We start from the raw sequence: 22393 nt of genomic DNA on the forward strand, positions 1-22393 counted from the left end.
ATTATATGCTTCCTCCACTAAAGTTAATGACTGTGCAGAAACTATTGTTAACCTTTAGACTCCAGAATCTACAGGTTTCCTTATTACCTTATGTACAATCCATTAGCAAAGTTTATTCAAAGAACCTATTTTAGAACAAAAGTTATTCTAAAATAAAACATTTTTCTCCAAGGCACAATGACTTTGAACTCTGACCTTTGACTTCAAAATCAACAGGCCTCGTCATTACTTTAAGTGCAAGTCCTTCAAAAACTTTGATTAAGGTTCTAAAGTCATTATGCCAAAAATATAGAACAACTCCTCCTCAGAAATCTGCTTTTATTAATTCACATCTTTTCATGCATACTAATGTTAGATAAAAATATATATATATGCTTTGTCTGTTTTTAATTCCCCCTCCTCTAAAAGATCTAAGGTGTCATAGTAGCTCAGCTGGCAGAGCATCAGACTCAAAATCCATGGGTCACAGGTTCAATACCCACCCAGACCAGCCTGGGTTGACTTTCTCGTTGCACTTAAATAGGTCCCATTTCCTCAGTATGGTTTAGCCAATAATGTTAAAGGTACCTATAAAACCAACGACCAGCCATGCTTCCCCCAAAAAAACCATCCTACACTTCTTTATAAGCAGTAGGTCATTTCAATGAAAAACAAAACAATGTTGCACTAATCCCAAAAGAATTGTTGCAGTTTGATAAAAGTGCCAGACTGAAAAGGTGTCCCTCTTACCCAAACCTATGTAAAACATAATTCAAAGCGATGGGTTTAGCTGACATTGTTAACAGTGACTGCTGACATTAGACTGATGACATTATACTTAGGTTTTATATTGAGATCACTGAAAATGACATACAAATCAGAGACTTCCTTTCCTCAAGCCCACCTATTTGGGGAGGAAAGTAAAAATAATTTGTGCTCAATCTAAAAACAATTGTCATTAACCTTAGGGTTGTTCCATTTACACATACAAAGTACGCAGCGAAGGCAGTTTTTAAATTAATATATGCCAGGATACTTTGATCTCACATAGTTCATATCAAAATGATAAGAAAATTCTAAAATACAAACATTGGGTGAGTACCCCACATTAAAAGTGCCTTCCCTGGTTTGCAGGTATGTATTACTGGAATAGCCCTTATTATTACATCTATTAAAAAAAATTCCATTAATGTTATAGTGTTAGAATTGTGCAGTATTTTCCATACTGTATGGCTTCATATTGTATGATACATATCTAAAAATAGCATCATGTATAAGGAACTACTCTGTAAACAAATAATGTATGCTGAAGTAGTAGACACTTTAGCTTTTGGTTTATAAGTTTGTGGATGAACTAAATAAGCTGTTCCGTCCATCTGAAAGTAGAGCTGATAAAGTTAATGAAGTGGACGAGTTCACTGAGTCACAAATGAAACTTTCAAATAAACAAATGAATGAATGTAATATTCCCAATGTCCACAACAAATGTGAGAGGTACAGTATTGAAAATACCATTCTGATCATAAAGTTTTTTTAAAAATGAATTAATTAGGAAAAATGTTTGTAACTTTTTGCAAATAGAGTGGTTCAGTTTATGACCAATGCTCTCTAGGGTCTATAACAATAGCATAGCATATTGAAGCCAAGGGCTAGCACATACTGCAAATGGTACATATCTAATAGATATGTACCAGTTTAGAAGTAAGTCAAAAATACTAAATTTTAGAAAAGAATGGAACCAAAGGTGATTGGTAGAAAACTAAGAGCCTAAGAGCCATTAAGCCAAAAAGACAATGTCTTATTTCCATTAGCTGTCACAAAGTAGCTGCCTTGTAAGTTTCTGTTTAAGTTTTTTGATACAATGGTTGGATTTTGAGTAGATGGAAGCTGGGGTCCCTCTAGCAGACAGCATGCAAGTGACAGGGCATAAATATGTCTTCTTTAGCTGGTAAAAAGAATGGCAATAAAATATACTTACATTTTTGCATCTTGAATTTTCCTCAAAATGTACTTTAGTTCTGCAAACTCAAATTACATAGCCCATGTCATGGGTTCCAGACCTTAAAACACACTGCAAAATTGTGCTGTGATTTTGACATTTCCAACAGAAATTACATTTGGCTTACCGCATTCAAAATAAAATGAATGTGATATTCCATAGCATCTTTTGATCATTTCAATGAAAAGAATTAATATTTTTCACAAATTATGATTCCAAACAATCAATGATGGAACAGACGTGCAGTTGATTCAATGCCAGTCCACTGCTCAAATCACATGTACATTGTACGAAATTGACTCAGCTAATAAATCCATTGCAATTAGAAAAGCAAAGTTGAGTTGGATTAACAGAAAAACAAAATCTATGTATTCCAGACTAACTGGAAAAGTTGTTTCTATTTGCATTACTTTAAAGTATGACTATAAATTTCAGTTTTAAGTAGGCAAAAAAGAGAATTGTTTTTAAGAACTAATGTCAAGTTTGCAATGAAGTTCAAAGGTTGTTGGGTAGTGCTCTGTATGCATTAATATTGTTACTGTGTACTGATAAAACTACGGTTGTGTACTTATCTTGGAACTCAGCACAAATTCAATTACTTGTTTCTTCTAGTGTATTCTCATATTATTAAGCCTTAGATAGGAAAATGAACCAAGTATATAATAAAAAGGTTACTGCATTTGTATTGGAAAATATAAACTCATTTTTTGCACTAATACTGCACTCCCAAGGTTTTGCAGTAGGAATCAGAAAAATTCATTCATATTTTCCCATACAAATGCACTAACATATAAATCTAGGGCAGGAATCAGCAACCTTTGTTAACTGTGATCAAATCCTTTCAAACGATGAGTGCTGAGTGCCAAGTCATATTGATCCCTTTGATTTAATCATGATTTTTAGTAGATAAAATATAATGTTACAACTCGTACCATGTGCATTTCCAGTGTCTGCCATGCCACTGTTGACATGCAAGTTGCCAACACCTGATTTAGGGTATGAATGGAAGCACAGCTGTACAGACAGGCACACAAATGAATGCAAAAATATGTATGTTGAGCTTCTGCCAAGGAGGATGTGACCAAAATTCTGAATGATAAATTCCAAGACTTTCCCAAACTTTCAAAGACCATAAACATAGATTTCCAAGACCTATTTTCACTAACATTTTGTATACATACAATTTGCCATGTCTCCGAATTCATCAAATTAAACAATATCTTATTTTATACCACAAGAATTGTGAGTTATCATTATTTTACCCAAAACTACCAATAGCTTATACATGTACTTCTGCATCTTTGTTCCACTAAATGAAAAGTGTGTAGTTATTATGTACTAATTTGCATCTTACCTTTGGCATGACTTGTAACGGCCCCCTCTCCTACAGAAGCCGTCTTTACACAATGTACAAAACGCCTTTTGTTTACATGTTTTATCCCTTCTTTTCTCCCATTCCTTGTATTTCTCTTTTTCAAGCCAGATATCATTGAAAGAGCAAAGACCTGCCATTTTTAAACATGAGGTGAAACAAAACTGAAGACGTAAATCGACTGAACAAACTTTGAATCCTCAAGCATGTTACTTTTGCGAAATTTCTACATAGAGTCAGTGCTTGTTCAATGTAACCAAAATTCAATTGGCTGAACTGTCTTGTTATAAAAAATCGTGAATTAATGTAATGAACTTTTTGACTGGTCAAAGATGATGGACTTGTCCAATCAAACTGAACGATTCATCAAAAGAAAGAAGCCAGGAAAACTTACTACATTTGAATCTAACAACCCTAGGCAATTTTATTAGTGACTATAATAATAATAATGAGGACAGTGTATAGTGTCTAATCTTTAGAAGCTCTAAGCGCTATACAACATTTAACAACACCTAAATCATATATAATAATAAGATTATGAAAAACAAACACCATGAAATTAGAAAATAAAAAAACGTGCTGAAAACAGTTTTGGTGCTGACTTTCTTTGATGAAGGGTGCATTGTTTTTATTGAAGATTGTAGCTGGCTTACTTTGATAAAGAGTGCAAGTGTTACTTAAGTCGCCAACAAGGTCAACTTTGGATGGCCAAACAAATGCTCATTTGTTATTGCAGTGGCAATGAAACTGAACAGGTTATCAAAAGAAAGAAACCAGGAAAACTCGACTACATTCGAATCTAACAACTTTGGACAATTTTATTTGTGATTATAGAAAGAAATCAAAATGCTTGGGTTTATTTCAATTTTCAAAGACTTTTGAAGACCTCAGGGTAATCTGCTCAATTTTCCCAAACTTTCAAGGCCTTGAAAATGCTACCTCATTTTTCACAAACTCTCAAAGACCATAAAAATCCTGCCAAAGTTTTAATGTACTTCAATGCCAAGAGCAATGCATAAAATATAAAAAGTAACTTTAACTAATGCATCCATATTACAATCTACAATGAATTTACCTCTACATCGCAAGTGAACACTGTGAATCTCTCTTCATCAAATGGGATTCCATGTTGTGTATTCATATGCATGGCCATTGTGTATGGGCTGTTAAATGCCCTTTGGCAGTGTGGGCAATTGAAATTCAGCCATTTCTTGCTTTTCTCCTGAAAATACTCAATATGTTCTTTCCGCCTATGTTCATTGTACTTGCGCATTGTTGAGAAACTCAAATCACAAAATGAGCATGGAATTATCATTGATTTTGCTGGAAATGCTGGACTTTCTTTATTCAATGATGTCGACTTCTTCGGGCTACTCTTTGCACTACTTGATGGGGTACTGACCTGGCTACTTTTATCAAAAGCTTCATTTTCTATCAAATATTCTTCTTCCTCATCGAACAGATAAGCATTATCATAGTCATCATCATTGTCACTGTTATTACCATCATTATCCTTTGCTTCATCTTTTTTAGCATCATAATCAGGATCTCTTACATCATCATCAAATTCTTCATTCTCTACATCAGCATGATCATTATCTTCATCATCTTCCTCTTTCCCTAATTTTGCTGTTATTTCATAATCAGACTGAAATCGAGGATTTGGTTTTCTCTTTCTGCTAGATCTCCAAACTGGGGGGACAGCTGGTCCCTTTCCTTTTGACCTTTTCTCACTCAGTGTACCTTCTGGTGACTCCACTTTGCGCTTATTACTTGCCTTGCTTGGAGAATCCTTACTTCTTGCATTGGGTGTTAAATTTAATGATACAATCAACTTTTGTTTGTTTGATGCCACCTTGTTCCCCTTTAATGGATTCCTCCTGGCCTGATCTGCCACAAGCGAAGAAATCCTTGTTGAATTTCTAAGCTGTGGCCTTTTTGTCACTGTTTTCAGCTCCTCAAGAGCTAAGCTTTCTTCTGAATCAATTTGTTTATTCAATACTGGTGACTTCATGGACTGTGGTAACAAGCAGGTAGTTTTCTTTCCTTGATCTTTGTTGGTTTGCTGTTGCACATTGGCTAAATTCAAATTTTCTGATGATTCTGTTATGTCATGAATTCCAACACTTGCTTCATCAGTTTCTTCTTCTGACTGAAAAATGGAAGGAAACAAAATATTATGCATTGCACTGACTTATATTTCATTCATATTTGGGGCCCAAATAATGCAGGGCTTCCATTAGGTTTTAATTTTTGGATCTTCTTGAACTTCTCAAATATCCTAGTTTTTCTAATCAATCTGAAAACATACAAATTTATTACAAGTTTAGTTTTTAGCCATTTCTCTGCAAATTCAATTAAATATATCTTTTACACAAAAAAAAAGAAATTAAAAGTTGTAAAAAATATTCAGGATAAGACCATTTCTTCCTGTTAACTGCTGAGTGTCAAGACCATCTGATATTCTTCAGCAAGAACAAGATTTTGAAATATTAGCTTGTGTGGTGGATACCGTGGATGTCACAGTGGGGCCATTTTCATTTAGGACCAACTATGAAGCATTCTGGTAAAAATCCATGTCAATCTGACTTTTGGTTCAGGAAGAGTGGCAATAACAAAATTTCAAGATGGCAGCTGTGTAGGTCTTTTTCAACATCAGATCACTACGACTTTCCACTCAGGAGGCATAGCAATAACAAGATTTCCAAAATGGCTGCTATAGAGGCCATACTGGATGTCAGATCAGCATCATTTTCATTTAGGACCAAATAGACCATACAAGAAGTCTCAACGTGAAAACCCCATGATAATCTATCTGTCATGAGGAGTTGCAATAACAAGATTTTCAAGAGGGCCACTGAAATGGTCATACTGGATGTCCAATCAATACAATTTTCATTTAGGACCAACTAGGGTGGTGCTATACAGTTTCACATTTTGCATAGGGTTAGGATTTTAAAGAAAAAGAATGTCCCCGGCTTTCCTCACCGGTTATACTGGCTATTTAAAAAAGACCTTGTATATCTTAGGTATAATGCAAAGAACCTTTAATTCCCTTTATTTTGGTGTATGATGATGGGTGTACTATGGGTTATAGAGTATACAGCTTGGCCTTACTTCAAATGTGCACCTTTCAAAAAAGTGCTAGCTCTACTTGGTCATTTTCACTTCCTGAACTTCAGAGGTAAATTGTATAAAAAAGAGCCGACAACTTTTTTACATTTTATATATTTGGTAATTCATTCATTGCACTTTCAGAAGCTGGTATTGTCAAGTCTGGCAAAATTCATTTTCCCTATTTTCATAGCTGCTATGTATAGTGTACTTTAGACTAATTCAGACTGACTTTTTAACACAAGGGAGCAGTCATTTTAGTTAGCAGTGTGCTTAAATCATGTAAAATTTCCAAAAGTGCAATATCCAAAAGAAATATCATCCACATTACATTAATGTAGCATAGAGGTATGCAAACATTCTCTCCACTGTGCATGTTTTAAATGCGAACTACTTCACCTTACATACGTCACTCTCTCAAATGTATATATTATCTGGTGAGTGCCACATAGACTGTGGGATGAATGTGTTTGTAAAGTTTCATAGCAATCCTACAAGTTGTTTTGTAGGAGTAGCGATAACAAACTTTTGCTAACTGACAGATGGATGTCAGATGACAGACAACAAATCATCCTATAAGCTTTTCTGGTCTATGACCAGTAGAGCTAACAAGCATAAAAGATAGCTCACACATTTGATTCTTTATTTATTTTGACAATATTTATAAAGTTTATAATAAAAAATTTCTTAGCATAAAATGGAATAAACATTTAATTGTACAGAATTTACAAATTGCAATGTTTTTCTTATGATTAAAGTGCACTTATAAATAGTAGTTTATTTAAAAATACTGATCACCCATCTCTACCTAAAATCACAGCTTAATCACACACAAAAATGAAGCAATGAAAATGACTTAATACAATTTTTCTTATCTGTGTGGACAGGATAGGAAAATCCAGCCTGAGCTGATATAATTTGTACCTATGGAGAAGGTTTTCTGGAGTCCCTGATACAAACTTTTATTCCCAGAAGGTTCCACTATATAGCACACAAACAAAGAAAAAGTATTTTTATGTTTCACTGACCACATTTGTAAATATCATGCTTCATGTACAAAGAGAAACAATGCATCGAATAAACACAAATTTTACCTGCAAATGTATTTAAAGTAACATCTGTAGTAAGTGCTATAATTGACATCATTATATATGCAAGTTTGGAACAAACTGTAATTACATTTCACCTTATGGATGCCTCAGGTGGATAGTTTTTGCCCAAAGAAAATTATGAGATAACTCCACCTGCTGGTTGATAAAAGCAGCTACAAATTTTGTACATCTAATTAAAATAACAAATCAAATTTTCAAAGCAAAACTAAGGCCAATGATCTATGTGTTATAGGATTCCCAGCAATAGAAAAATAAAAAAGCTTTTGAAAATAACACTGATCATCACTGAGTCTAACAAGGAACAGAAGCTGTCATTAGCAGTTTATACCACAAATGTCAAACCTTTTAAGCAAAGAGAGGCAACTCTACACCATACCCATGGGTACTGAAACACATTATTTCTGCAAATGTTTCTAATAAAATAACAGCCTTCTACAGACAGTAAACAAACGATTGACGACACAAGTTCAGCAACTTATAATGTTGCCCTGGAATACATGTGTGTGCACATCTGTACCAGTTACCAAAATGTTGGTGCTTGAGAAATTCTTTTTATGCTGTATTAAAAAGATTTTTCATTGGAAAGTGAAACATCATTCACAACAACATTCAACTTACTGCAGCCAGAAGATATAACAACTTCATAAAATGTTCAGTAAGTTTCGCCATAAACAAAAAGCAATTCACTGTGTGATCTTGACACTGACATGCCATTGGAAATGCCTTATGCAGACTAGTGAATCTTGTTGATCCAGATATTGTTGATTTGTTTAAAACAGAACATTTAACAAACTGACCGATGTGACTCTGACCTTTCATACTTACCAAATGACTCTTTAATAAATGTCATATCCAATTAAAATCTTTTATTTGCCTGATGAAGAATATCTTCATATACAAGATAAGACTCTGATGTTGAAAATCTTTTCACCACTGACTAACCAGAGAAATCTGAAATGCCTCAATAACTCTGAACTTTCACCTCTTGTCTGTAATCTCTAGGGACATTTATTCTTTTCTGTTGCAGTTGTGGATGAAGTCTGATGATGATTGTCTAATGTAAACAGGAAATATTTTCATGCTAAAGAAATTTAACATAAAGTTGACTATTGACAAATAGCTAACACTGAATGACCTTCTGACACTGGATGACCTTCTGACTGACAGTTTTGAATTTTTGCAACATTTGTCACAAGCAAGACAGAAGCGATGAAACATCTTTAAATATTTAACTCTGAAGACAATCCTTATTCATAGTCATACACACTACATTGTTAACCTACAAACTACCATGTATACTTGCTAATAAGTTGAGTCAAACTGTAAACAACAACGATACAGATCTGCCAATAAATAATGTGCCTGCAGATCGAGGTCTGTTGTTTCTACTAATTACTCAAGGCAAACTACACACAACCCAGATCTTTTGGTGCATTATATGATAGCAGATCTGGATCTGTGCAGTTTGCAGTTGGATTCAACTTATAATCAAGTAAATACGGTATGTGTTAACATGACGAGGACTAATACCGTTAGTGAGCCTTCTCCATGAGATAAATATGCATCACACAATGCTACACCATCTTCCATCTTCAAAAGCTGGCAAATCTTTTTGACGATGGAAACATTCTTGTCATTCAGTGTCAACTTTCCTGTGTAGAGGTACTGTACGACACTGTGCAGGTCTGTCACTAATACATCCTCAAAGTGAATATTTTGAACAGGACGAGACCGGTTCACTGCATAGGACTGGAAGAAAGGACTGGCTGCCATTATCAGAAGTTTGTGAACAGATAAACAACCATCTGCACAGGACAAGGTGAAATCACAAAGGCAACCATCTTGTTGTAACTTGTGAAGTGTTTCGAGAATTTTCACTGGGTAAAAGTCTGTACTGAATTTGTCATTACTGCTATGAACAGTCATCTTGTTTTCTGTAAAATAAGCAAATAAATAAATGAAGAAATAATGAAATTATTTATGCTGTCACATATCAACCTGCTAATGACTGAAAAGTCAGCACAGATAGACAAATGTGTATTATTCTAGCAGAGATGATTATATAAAATTAATATAATGCTGGGCAACCAACTCTAGATTTGGGAATTTTTCATTGTAAAGCAAGTAGTGTGGAGGAATTTGTTAGACAAACTTATGGTTTGTTACCACCTAAACATTATAGCTCATAATGTTTGTTGCAATCTATTTTCTGATACCCATTGTTTTGCAAGTAAAAAATTAATATTATAAACCAAAATTCCCAGTAATTATTTAATTTTGTTCTTGCCTTAGTAGATAAGTTGCCATTTGAATAGTTGTGGTAGAAATATGAACAAATTTACCCGAAATTAACACAGGAACCTTAAAAAACAATTTTTTCTGCCTAATCTGAAGTACATGTGTATATGTGTGTGTTTTGCATTTTTAAAGTAGCTTTTAAACAATTTCCATTAGATCGCTATGATGTCTGCAGTGTGGCAGTTTATAGTGATGTCTAGCCGAGGGCATCATGCCGCAGAAATGTAGCATGATGTCCCACCCAGTCACATTATCCTGACACCGGGCCGACCAGTCCTAACACTAACCTCTTAATGTTGAGCACCAAGCGAGGCAGCTGCTAGAACCATTTTTGCCTTTTTGTAAGTCTTTGGTATGACTCAGCTAGGGTTTCAACCCACGACCTCCTGCATCTGAGGTGGACGTTCTAACCACTAGGCCACCAAAGCAGTCTGAAGGATAATATGTCTGAGTAGACATATGCAGGTGACATCTATTACTAATAAATTCAATCATTGGTTAATTAATTTATCATATAAACTGACGAAATGAGGACTTCTGGGAGGTGTTGCTAATTTATGCCTGTAACCTATATCTGAGGCTGCTGCTTTATGTTACACAGCAACTGTAGTGAAGTGAAATAAAAGTTTTAATATTTTCATAAACTTTGAATAATACTTCGTCAGCATTTTTAATAATCTGACAAGAAAATATGATCAAAACTGTAGTCAAAAGTGTACTACATCCACTACTCCCAGTTTTTACAACTTGATCTACTGTGGATGGAGATATAATTTTGTTTAGATATTAGGGTCCAGCTTGGACCCCCAACTTATTATGATTATATGCACTTAAAAAGCTTTGTATGATTAAGATGTAAAAAGGAAGATTAGGCTCCAACTTAGTATCACATATAATGGACATAAATGAAATGAGAGAAACGTTCCGGCAAGCAAACTTTACTAACTTTAGATTGGGATATTTCAATATAAAAATAATGTGGCCATCAATGAAAACTGGGGCCACCAACAGGCCCACTTAATATAGAAGAATCATTCGTGTCACAAATAAAAATTTAAGCAGGGAAAATTTCCTCCCAAGGTGAAGAAAGAGGAATGTTATAAGTAGATTAATTGCTGTATTAGGCACACACAAAAATAAATGTATATTTCCTATGGCACTGCTTTTAAAATTAGGTTAGGTAGGTATTGTTTTCTTTGTTTTGTTTATCTTGAATATTACACTGGTCAACAGTGAAATCATTACTGACTTGAAAAGGCCCTAATCTGTAGTATTTTGGTGTGCCGAACACGAATATAACCGTGAAAAATTTGTATTGGCTCTCGCTTTGAAGATATTCATATACCTCATTTTCTATGTTTCACTGTGTAAATTTCTCCAGTAGGACTGCAGCAACATCCGGAATAATGATGTAACATTGCATAATACCATCATGCTCACATCATCCACAGTTGATTGCATCATTTTCTGATGCAATGCAATACTAATGCCATGCGGCTGCTGAAGTAAGTTGATGTCAGCAGTGTACTATACATGTGTAGGCCTATTATACTAATGCCAGGCGGCTGCTGAAGCTGACGTAAGCAGTGTACTATATAAAGCCCAATCAGATAGGTTCAGCATTTAAAATATTTTAGACGTTGTGCGAGACAGTTCAAGCTACTGTTACATAAAACTTATTATTTTATCCATTTACGTACAATAAAGAACAGTAATGCCTCGAAAGTGTGTTAATACCGCGGACAATTTTTGCTATATTTGTGGGGAAGTGACATTTGCCAACCAGAAGAAAAGTATCAATTCTCAAGTGAAGAAGGCATATCATCTTTACTTCGGATGCAAGGTTGGTGACCAAGACAAGCCTTGGGCTCCGCATATATGCTGTGCTACATGTACAACACAGCTTTCACAGTGGTTGAATTGCAAAAGGTCATCAATGCCGTTTGCAGTCCCAATGGTGTGGAGAGAGCCAAGCAACCACCTAAATGACTGTTACTTCTGCTTGGTTCCTCCTCTTTCCGGCGGAATAACGAAGCGAAAGAAGTCGAGAATAGTCTACCCAAACATTCCGTCTGCATTGAGACCAGTTCCACATGGTGAGGGACTTCCTATTCCAGAACCTCCAGCAGAATATTCTCTTGATTCATCTGATGAAGACAAAGGTGAGTCGACCTGTTCTTCTCCTGGTCCATCAGCATGCAGTGATCCAGATTTTCACTGTGGTGCATCATCAACCCCACACAGAATAACACAGGAAGAACTAAATGACCTGATTCGTGATTTGGACTTATCAAAGAACAAGGCAGAATTGCTAGGATCAAGACTCCAACAATGGAATCTTCTAGAAGAAGATGTCACAATTACTGCATATCGAAAGCGCCACCAGCAATTGGAGCCTTTCTTCAGAAAGGAAAGTAATCTGATATTCTGTTCCGATATTGAGGGCCTCATGAATGCTTTAAAAATCACTCATGACCCACAAGAATGGAGACTATTTGTGGACTCTTCGAAACTGAGTCTCAAGGCTGTGCTTTTGCACAATGGAAACATTCTTCCATCTATTCCAGTAGCGTATGCTGTCCACATGAAAGAGACATACGATAACTTAAGGCAGCTACTGAATTCCATTGAGTATAACAAGTACAGCTGGCACCTCTGTGGTGATTTGAAGGTAGTTGCCCTTTTAATGGGACTGCAGCAAGGATATACAAAATACATGTGTTTCTTATGCGAGTGGGATAGCTGAGCAAGGGAAATGCACTACATGAGGAAGGAATGGACTCACAGGCAGAATGTAGCCATTGGAGAGAAGAATATCCAACACCCAGCTCTGGTTGAGGCTCAGAAAATCTTGCTACCACCCCTTCACATCAAACTAGGTTTGATGAAGAACTTCGTGAAAGCCATTGACCGGACTTTGCCAGCATTCCGATACCTGCATGAAAAATTCCCTCGACTCAGCGAAGCAAAGATTAAAGAGGGAGTTTTTGTGGGTCCTCAGATTCGAGAGCTTTTCAAAGATGACCGGTTCAACAACTTGCTGGAAGGTGACGCGAAACAAGCATGGAATGCTTTTCGCCTAGTTTCTACAAACTTCCTCGGAAATGTTAGGGCAGAAAACTATAAGGAACTAGTAGAAGACATGTTGATGAAGTATAAGAAACTTGGCTGCAATATGTCTCTAAAGATTCACTTCCTTCATTCCCATTTGGATTTCTTTCCTAGCAACTGTGGTATTGTTAGTGATGAACACGGCGAACGTTTTCATCAAGATATGGCAACAATGGAACAAAGATACCAGGGAAAATGGTCCACTACAATGCTGGCTGACTACTGCTGGACACTCCTCAGAGATGCTTCCGAACAGCTGTACAAGAGACAGGCGAAGAAATCTAAGATGTAGTCAATGACTTGATTTTTTATAGGTAGGCTATTACAGTTGACCTTTTACTATTGGAATGCATTTCGTTATGTAAACATTAATTTCTTGCAGATTACAAAAAAACTAGAGCCAATTTTGCAATTTGACTGTCATATTCGTGTTCAGCACATAAAAATTGATAAGAATTGACTAATTTTATTTCAGTAACATGACTTTTGTAAAAATTTGTTGTCCAGTGTTATATATATATTATAATCATTAAGTGCTTCAAATACTGGGCTTAACCAGATCAATTAAATACAAAAATCAATTTAGGAATAATTTTTATTTCTTTTGTTTTCACACTTTTAAAAAAAAAAATATATATATATATATATATGTCACGTTTACCCCGACCCAGAGTAGCCCAGTTTGAAACATGTATAATCAAGGTAATTCTGACGGGTCATTGTTTGATGTCGAACATTGCCGAAGGCTAGCACTAATCCGTTACGTAAGATTGTTGTGGCTAGAATCGAAGGACCGGACATCAGAGTTGCGAAGTCACAGACAGCCAATTATCACCTAGGTGTCGAAATGTTTCCAAGATCAAAAGAAATTGCCTGAAGAAGTGGGAGTGTCCTAACTTCCTTCCCCTGCAAACAGACAGACAGGTTGAACTGGCCGCTAAGACGATTGGACAGGGGCACAGCGCCACCCAATCAGAATCGAGATGCGGGGAGACCTTGATTTGGGTAGAATGATATCCCTGCGTTTTCCGGCAAGAGTTAGTTCGCTGAGAGAAATTACCCAGAGAAAAGGTTAGCGCAACTCCGAATAGCCATTCGTTATTGGCGGGAAAATCTTAGAGCGGGAAATTCTAAGTACAGGAAGCTTCAAAGGTCAGTAGATATTTGTTCGGTCTTTGTGGAATGCGACTGCATTTTAATTGTAGGTCATATGTATACTTTATTAGTACTAGAATCGTAGTACGAAGAATTACTTTGTTTTGTTAATATGTTTGCATATTTTGAAGAAATGAGTTGATATTTGTAAAGAATTATATAGCTTGCCAGCCGTCGTAAGAGTTAATATTGTAATTTACTATGTGGGTATTTTATAGTAGACTAACACATATGTTCATATGATTATAGATTTTGCCATTGTTGAATATTTGTAATGTACAGACATGCGTCTGATTTTGTCAGATTGTAGTACGATGAGATTAAATATATATGTGTATATACTGACGTGACGCAATGTATTGATGTCTGTATAACAATTCGCTGATACTGTGTTATTACGCCATTGTTTACCCTGCAAGAAGTGTGTGGGAATTTCGATGTGTATGCATGCGTGGCCGAAACAGTGACAGCTATCTGATGGTTAATTGTCGTTATAGTGTGAGGTGAGGTTCGATGAAACATTTGTTAACGCCTTGTGGTTTTTCACAGGAAGCTTTGAGGGACAGACCAGTTAAAATTGGTCCCGTTGTCTCAGATAGAGAGATGGAGGAAAGGAGGGAAGGAGAAGAAAGGAGAAGTTGAAGTCTGGGAGCGGAAATTGGAGGAGGAGATAATAGAGAGGGAAAGGAGAGGAAAGGAGAAGTTGAAGTCTGGAGCGAAGCTGGAGGAGATAGTAGAGAGGAAACAGAGACAAAGAAGGAGTTAGAGGAATGGAAAGAAGGAAGAATCAGCGGGAAGAAATAGATGAGTAGATGCAAGGACGGGGGAAAATCGAACTCACACTGTAAATCACGGGATGAATTAGGCTGTCACTTGGTCGAGGGAAAGACGAGTGATTGGAAGTTATCGTTTTTAAATTATCACATTTATTAAATTGTTATTGATTGAATTTCATCTTCGTGTTCTCTATAATTTAACCATCGGCATTGCTGACTGGGGGCTCAGAGCTGTAAATCTACATCATCACTAATTTAACTTTCTAACCTAACGAGCCAGGGTGGAACTTTCAATTTAATTTAATTAAATTATATTGGGAGAACCCCACCCCAATACGACAGAACGCCACAGTGGGCGCTCCGTCCTGGATTTGAATTAGACATAAATATTATTTTACGACCTAAAAGTTTATTTGTTAGGAAATATTAGTGAACAGTGTGAGATATTTTCCATCCTATGTATTTTGAATTTTTATGATTTTCTCATCTTGTGTTTGTTATATTTGATGTTTGCATGTTTGGTAGATCTTTAATTACTTGCAGTAATTGTGAAGCAAATATCGAGCAAATATCTTACCTGAACGAAATTAGTTGTTGTTGACAGGTAAGTATTTGGCTGGGAACTTGTAATATCTGTCCATTGTTAGTAAGGTCGAGACAAGGTATCACTTCCTATTAGTATAACAATATGGCTACAGAAAGGCAAATGATCAAGGAGTACTGTGCCATGGGTTCAGAAGATCTCGGCTACGAGGGAGATCGCCTGGCAGCATTTATTGAAGAAAGAATCAAGGAATGGAAGGCAGAAAAAGCAGCGGAGAAGGCGCTGGCTAAGATGGTGGCGGACCGAGAGCAAGAGCTGGCCAAGATAGCCGCGGACAGAGAGCTGGAGTTGGCCAAAATAGCAGCGGACCGAGAAACCCAGAAAGAGCTGGAGCTGGCCCGGATAGCCACCAAAAGAGAAACACAGAAAGAGCTGGAGCTGGCTAAGATAGCAGCAGACCAAGAGTTGGCCAGGATATCAGCGGCCACAAAAGAACGAGAGCTTGCTCACACTCTCGAAATGGAGAAGGTCAGGTTAGCCGCTAGGGACATAGATCGGGACGACGCTAGCACAAGCTCTGGAGGGACCGGATGACCTTTCATCGACCACCGAATGGTCCAGATAAGTATGCCGCAGTTTAGCGATAAGGAGGAATCTATCGACGATTTTCTTGTTCAGTTTGAGAAACTCACTCACGCTCATAAAATTCCTGAACAACATTGGGCGATTAATGTCTCAGCTTTTTTGCAAGGTGCAGCTCGTGAAGTCTACCATGGCTTAGCTGCAGACGATGCTGACGACTACAATGCGCTCAAAAAGGCCCTTCTCTGCCATTATCGGCTGACCACCGAAACATATCGTAAACTTTTTCGGGACTCAGCGAAAAAGGCAACGGAGACCCACTCTCAATTCCACACCATGTTCGAGGGTTATTTGAGAAGTGGATGAAGATGGCCGAAGTTGAACGATCGTACGACGGGTTACGCGAGGTTATACTCAAGGAACATGTCCTGAGTACTTACCGTCGCGAGTTGACAGTCTTTCTAGCACAGAGAGAGCACTGGACGCTTGAAGAGATCGCTAGCATGGCGGAGCGATACGAGCAGGCACACTCGAAAAGTGGAGGTTCCGGGGGTGCGGACCGACCCCGACCCACTGAGTCGCGCCGTGTGGTTGAGGTAGAGCCGGCTGTCCGTAACAGTCAGGGCGACGGGAGGGTCGGAGGGGGATCTACAGGTAGGGATGCCAATCATAGACCTGGACAGGCCTCACCCATGAAAGTGGGACTTGCAGGTCAGCGAGGGCCGCCGACGTGTTACAACTGCAAGCGCCTGGGGCATATTGCCAGGGACTGTCCCAAGGGCAGGCAGACCCAGGTGAATGCCGTCGCTAGGAAGGAGCGCGAGCCAGAGGCAAGCTGTAACCCAGCCAACCTCGCGTCTGCTACTGTCAACGGAGAAGGTGCCACCATTTTGTATGACACTGGGTGTAGCGTCCCAGCCCTTGTGGACAAGAAGTACGTTAAGCCCGAGGATTACACAGGGGAGGTAATCGAAGTTCAGTATGCGAACAGCGCGCGTGACTCATTACCAGTGGCTGTCATTGACCTCGATTCACCGTATGTGAAAGGGAAAATTGAAGCTGCATGCTTGGATGGTTTATCACATGACGTCATACTGGGATGTCGTTATGTGTTGCCACAACCGAACCCAGAAACCTGCACACCGATGCTGTGGAAACCAGGTCCAAGAGTCGACAGACGAAAGCGAAGCCGATGGAAGTTACATCGACACGGGTGAGTAACGTTCTTCCGGCCGAGCTGAGGAAGCTGCAACAGGAAGACGCAACTCTGGCACAGTTGCACAAATACGCTGCAGCAGGAACGGAGAAAGAGACTCTGAATGGCGCGGTGAAGTTTGAGTACAATAAGGGGATCTTGTATCGCCACGTCAGGAAAGGCTGCAAACACTTTAAGCAAGTCATCATGCCGAAAGAGAAGCGAGGCGAAGTGTTAAAACTCGCGCACGAAAGTCTCATGAGTGGACACATGGGAATTGCCAAGACGCTTGACCGTCTTGTCAGAGAATTCTACTGGCCAGGGGTCCAGGGAGACGTTAAGCGGTTCTGTCTCTCCTGTGACAAGTGCCAGAGAATGGCACCGGAAACGGCTCATCGACCCGTCCACTTGGGGAGTAAACCTGTTATCGATGAACCATTTCGATGCGTCGCGATGAATTTAATCGGACCGATAAAACCCGCATCATCGCACGGGAATCGTTATATGTCGTATACGGCAGTCGGAAGTTGTCAGCTGCAGAGAAGAACTACTCCGTATCGGAGAGAGAATGCCTCGGAATCGTGTTCAGTATATCACGGTTCGAGCGGTACTTATACGGTCGGAAGTTCATCTTGCAGACCGACCACCAACCACTCGCGTATCTCGCGCAGGCGAAATTGTCGAATGGACGATTGATGCGATGGTCGCTGTTCTTACAGCAATACCAGATGCAGATCAGATACGTGAAAGGAACTGAGAACGTAGGCGCCGATTTCATGAGCAGGAGCGCTGGAATGGTATAGATCGCTGTATATATATATATATATATATATATATATATTCATGTTCGCACTCAGTGTGTAGTGTCGCAATAATTTTGTTCTTTATTTCGTGTATTAATGCCATTGCATTTGAAGTAATTTTGAGGGAATAAAATCCCGATTTTATTCTCAAGCGTGGGGGATGTCATGTTTACCCCGACCCAGAGTAGCCCAGTTTGAAACATGTATAATCAAGGTAATTCTGACGGGTCATTGTTTGATGTCGAACATTGCCGAAGGCTAGCACTAATCCGTTACGTAAGATTGTTGTGGCTAGAATCGAAGGACCGGACATCGGAGTTGCGAAATCACAGACAGCCAATTATCACCTAGGTGTCGAAATGTTTCCAAGATCAAAAGAAATTGCCTGAAGAAGTGGGAGTGTCCTAACTTCCTTCCCCTGCAAACAGACAGACAGGTTGAACTGGCCGCTAAGACGATTGGACAGGGGCACAGCGCCACCCAATCAGAATCGAGATGGGGGGAGACCTTGATTTGGGTAGAATGATATCCCTGCGTTTTCCGGCAAGAGTTAGTTCGCTGAGAGAAATTACCCAGAGAAGAGGTTAGCGTAACTCCGAATAGCCATTCGTTATTGGCGGGAAAATCTTAGAGCGGGAAATTCTAAGTACAGGAAGCTTTAAAGGTCAGTAGATATTTGTTCGGTCTTTGTGGAATGCGACTGCATTTTAATTGTAGGTCGTATGTATACTTTATTAGTACTAGAATCGTAGTACGAAGAATTACTTTGTTTTGTTAATATGTTTGCATATTTTGAAGAAATGAGTTGATATTTGTAAAGAATTATATAGCTTGCCAGCCGTCGTAAGAGTTAATATTGTAATTTACTATGTGGGTATTTTATAGTAGACTAACACATATGTTCATATGATTATAGATTTTGCCATTGTTGAATATTTGTAATGTACAGACATGCGTCTGATTTTGTCAGTTTGTAGTACGATGAGATTAAATATATATGTGTATATACTGACGTGACGCAATGTATTGATGTCTGTATAACAATTCGCTGATACTGTGTTATTACGCCATTGTTTACCCTGCAAGAAGTGTGTGGGAATTTCGATGTGTATGCATGCGTGGCTGAAACAGTGACAGCTATCTGATGGTTAATTGTCGTTATAGTGTGAAGTGAGGTTCGATGAAACATTTGTTAACGCCTTGTGGTTTTTCACAGGAAGCTTTGAGGGACAGACCAGTTAAAGTTGGTCCCGTTGTCTCAGATAGAGAGACAGAGGAAAGGAGGGAAGGAGAAGAAAGGAGAAGTTGAAGTCTGGGAGCGGAAATTGGAGGAGGAGATAATAGAGAGGGAAAGGAGAGGAAAGGAGAAGTTGAAGTCTGGAGCGAAGCTGGAGGAGATAGTAGAGAGGAAACAGAGACAAAGAAGGAGTTTGAGGAACGGAAAGAAGGAAGAATCAGCGGGAAGAAATAGATGAGTAGATGCAAGGACAGGGGGAAAATCGAACTCACACTGTAAATCACGGGATGAATTAGGCTGTCACTTGGTCGAGGGAAAGACGAGTGATTGGAAGTTATCGTTTTTAAATTATCACATTTATTAAATTGTCATTGATTGAATTTCATCTTCGTGTTCTCTATAATTTAACCGTCGGCATTGCTGACTGGGGGCTCAGAGCTGTAAATCTACATCATCACTAATTTAACTTTCTAACCTAACGAGCCAGGGTGGAACTTTCAATTTAATTTAATTAAATTATATTGGGAGAACCCCACCCCAATACGACAGAACGCCACAATATATATATATATATATATATATATATATATATATATATATATATATATATATATATATATATATTATTAGCATATATAGTGTACACAACACTTCAACTACTGGGCTAAATCAGCTCAATTACCGGTAGACGCACAAATCTATTTCTAAAGTTTTTTATACACTGTCAGATTTTGTGTAAATAATGTTTTTAAAAAATGTTATGGGGGGTGGGATGGATGCCAGGGTTAGTACTGAAAAAGATGGATGGTCAGCCGTCTAGAAACACACATATTTATGGGGGCCTTATAAGAGAATCATATCCAAAATACCATATATACTCACTTATTAGCTGGGTCAGCTACAAATAACATAGACCCCTGATCTGCCTTTGCATAATGCCCTGGCAGACCAGGATCTATATCATTTGTTCTAAAGATTACTCCTAACAAACTGTATAGACCCAGATTGCCAGTGCAAATTGTCACAGAAGATAATCAATGGATCACAATTTCAATAACCACTCAGGTCAACCCTATTGAATGCCTCTGTGTTTCCTTGGAAAAGGCACTTTGCACCCATTTCCTCAGCATAACATAACCAAAGATAAGTGTATTGAATGTGCTAAAAAGACCAACCAACCATATTTCTATCTACCACTTTTGCCAACTATATTTCAATCTACCATGTTTGCCTCAAAATAACCAGCCACATGACTGCTTGTTACAGTTTTTTATTACTCCAAAATTGGAAAAAATAAATTGTGCATGGTCCTAATGTACCATAATTGTTCTTCTACATAAAACAAGACAATGAGGAACAATACTACATAGCAATGGCCAAGTGTGTGAGTGTGTTTGTGTGTGTGTGTGTGTGTGTGTGTGTGTGTGTGTGTGATTTGGAATTTTAAAGTAGCATTAACAATTTTTCAGTCATATCACTACGTTGTCTGCAGTATGGCAGTTTATAGTGATGTCAAGCACTGGAGCATCATGCTGCAGACATGTAGCATGATGTCCCACCCAGTCACATTATCCTGACACCAGGCCGACCAGTCCTAACACTAGCCTCTTAATACTGAGTGCCCAGTGAGGCAGCTGTAAGTACCATTTTTTAAAAGTCTTTTGGTATGACTCGGCCGGGGATCAAACTCTAACCACTTGGCCACTGGAGCGGTCACAATGTACATCATCTGTCAACGTATAAATACACTATATTTGCCAAGGTGCTGATTTATATAAACCTTTGATATGCACTAAAAATAGTAGTTGTTTAGTACACCAGGATATATTTTACTTGTGAATACCCAAAGTAGACCATTATCTGTACTAAGATGCTGAGAAATGTATTAAATCTAGACTTTCATCTTCATGGTTTTAACCCCTCTCAAATTTAAATCAGAGCATAGCAGGGGAAAAAAAAATTCAAATTTTGATGATGTCCTCAAATTTGTAGTTATCATTACTGACAACAATGGGTCCCGGAGTTAACAGAAGGCAAGATCAGCTTCCACTTTTGGAAAAACTGACCTCCTATGTCCCTTGATCTACCATATGTCAGTAGCCATAAGTTTCTGTTGATTTTTAGATTAATAAAAGAAAGTTGTCTTTTTCAAAAATCTGTAGCACAGAAGTAAGTGTTGAATAAAGTTTCCTAATGTCTGAGCATTTTCCTTCAGGCATCTGATGTTTCTGCCAGTACCAAATTGATTGTGTCTGTGATGCCAGAATAATTCTTAAGTTAAATTTCATTCACATTTGGAAATTAAAAATGGTAGGACTTCTTGCATTATTGGTCTGGAGTGGGAAGTTTGGAGATGCATTTTGATTTTGGAGATATTTCATGGTGAATTTCACCTTTGGAAATTAAAGTTACACATGTTGCTCAACCTTTATAATATTTCATTTGAGATGAACTACAATTTACATTAAGGAATATTTTGAAAGCGAGATATGCTTCAGTTATGCTTTTTAAAAAAAAAGTTTAAAAAAAGACATTTTAATTTATAAAGTTGTCACAGACATAACTAGAGGAGGTTATAATTTTTGCAATAAGCCATTTAGATTTGTTAATATGTGTATCAGGCAGCGAAGCATACAAAATTTCCCTCTCTTTGTGTTACATTCTCTCATAAGAACAAAATCCAGCCTTAAAAATGATGATGCCTTTAAATCTGGGGAAATCATGAAATTCCCATCAGATGAAAGACTGATCCTTCCAAGTCAACTGTAGTTACTACAAATGTAAAATGAAACTTTTTCAGCAATTTCATGTCCATTGACCTTGACCTTTGATCTATCACTCACAGACCTGATAGGGTGATGTCCATCCTCAAATGTAATGTGACTTTAAAGTTTATAAAAACCAGACGCAGGGAACTTAATTAAAGTATTATTATGTATAACCCAAAATTTAAATTTTACCACCGGCAGCACTGACATGTGACCTCTAGGCCCAAGAATCAATGTGAAGATGCTGCTGCCCATGTGTAGATCACAAAGAAAGTTGGATAGAAATTTGATCCATGAAACTTATCAAGCAAAAACACAAAAAATTACAACTGCTGTCTAAAGTGGTCT

The 22393-nt window shown here is 37.9% G+C and overlaps 1 protein-coding gene across 5 annotated transcripts in view; it reads right to left on the reverse strand.

Annotated features, from left to right (window-relative positions):
• Positions 1-22393, reverse strand: part of LOC149775832 (uncharacterized) — a 67730-nt gene that overhangs the window by 35398 nt on the left and 9939 nt on the right. For 4 of the 5 annotated variants that reach the window (XR_016416561.1, XM_089943946.1, XM_089943945.1 and 1 more), the window contains exons 2-3: positions 9107-9510; positions 4426-5502 (exon numbers count right to left, since the gene is read on the reverse strand). Coding sequence is in view for 4 of the 5 variants with exons in the window: in XM_089943945.1 (XP_089800071.1) it covers positions 4426-5502; positions 9107-9510 (1481 nt within the window). In the remaining variant the exon portion in view is untranslated. The remainder of the gene's footprint in view (positions 1-4425; positions 5503-9106; positions 9511-22393) is intronic. The other variant, XM_089943948.1, reaches the window with a different exon arrangement.

This window comes from Sinohyriopsis cumingii, chromosome 19 (genome assembly GCF_028554795.1).
Source record: "Sinohyriopsis cumingii isolate HCF-2022 chromosome 19, ASM2855479v2, whole genome shotgun sequence".
NCBI classification, from domain to species: Eukaryota; Metazoa; Mollusca; class Bivalvia; order Unionida; family Unionidae; genus Sinohyriopsis; species Sinohyriopsis cumingii.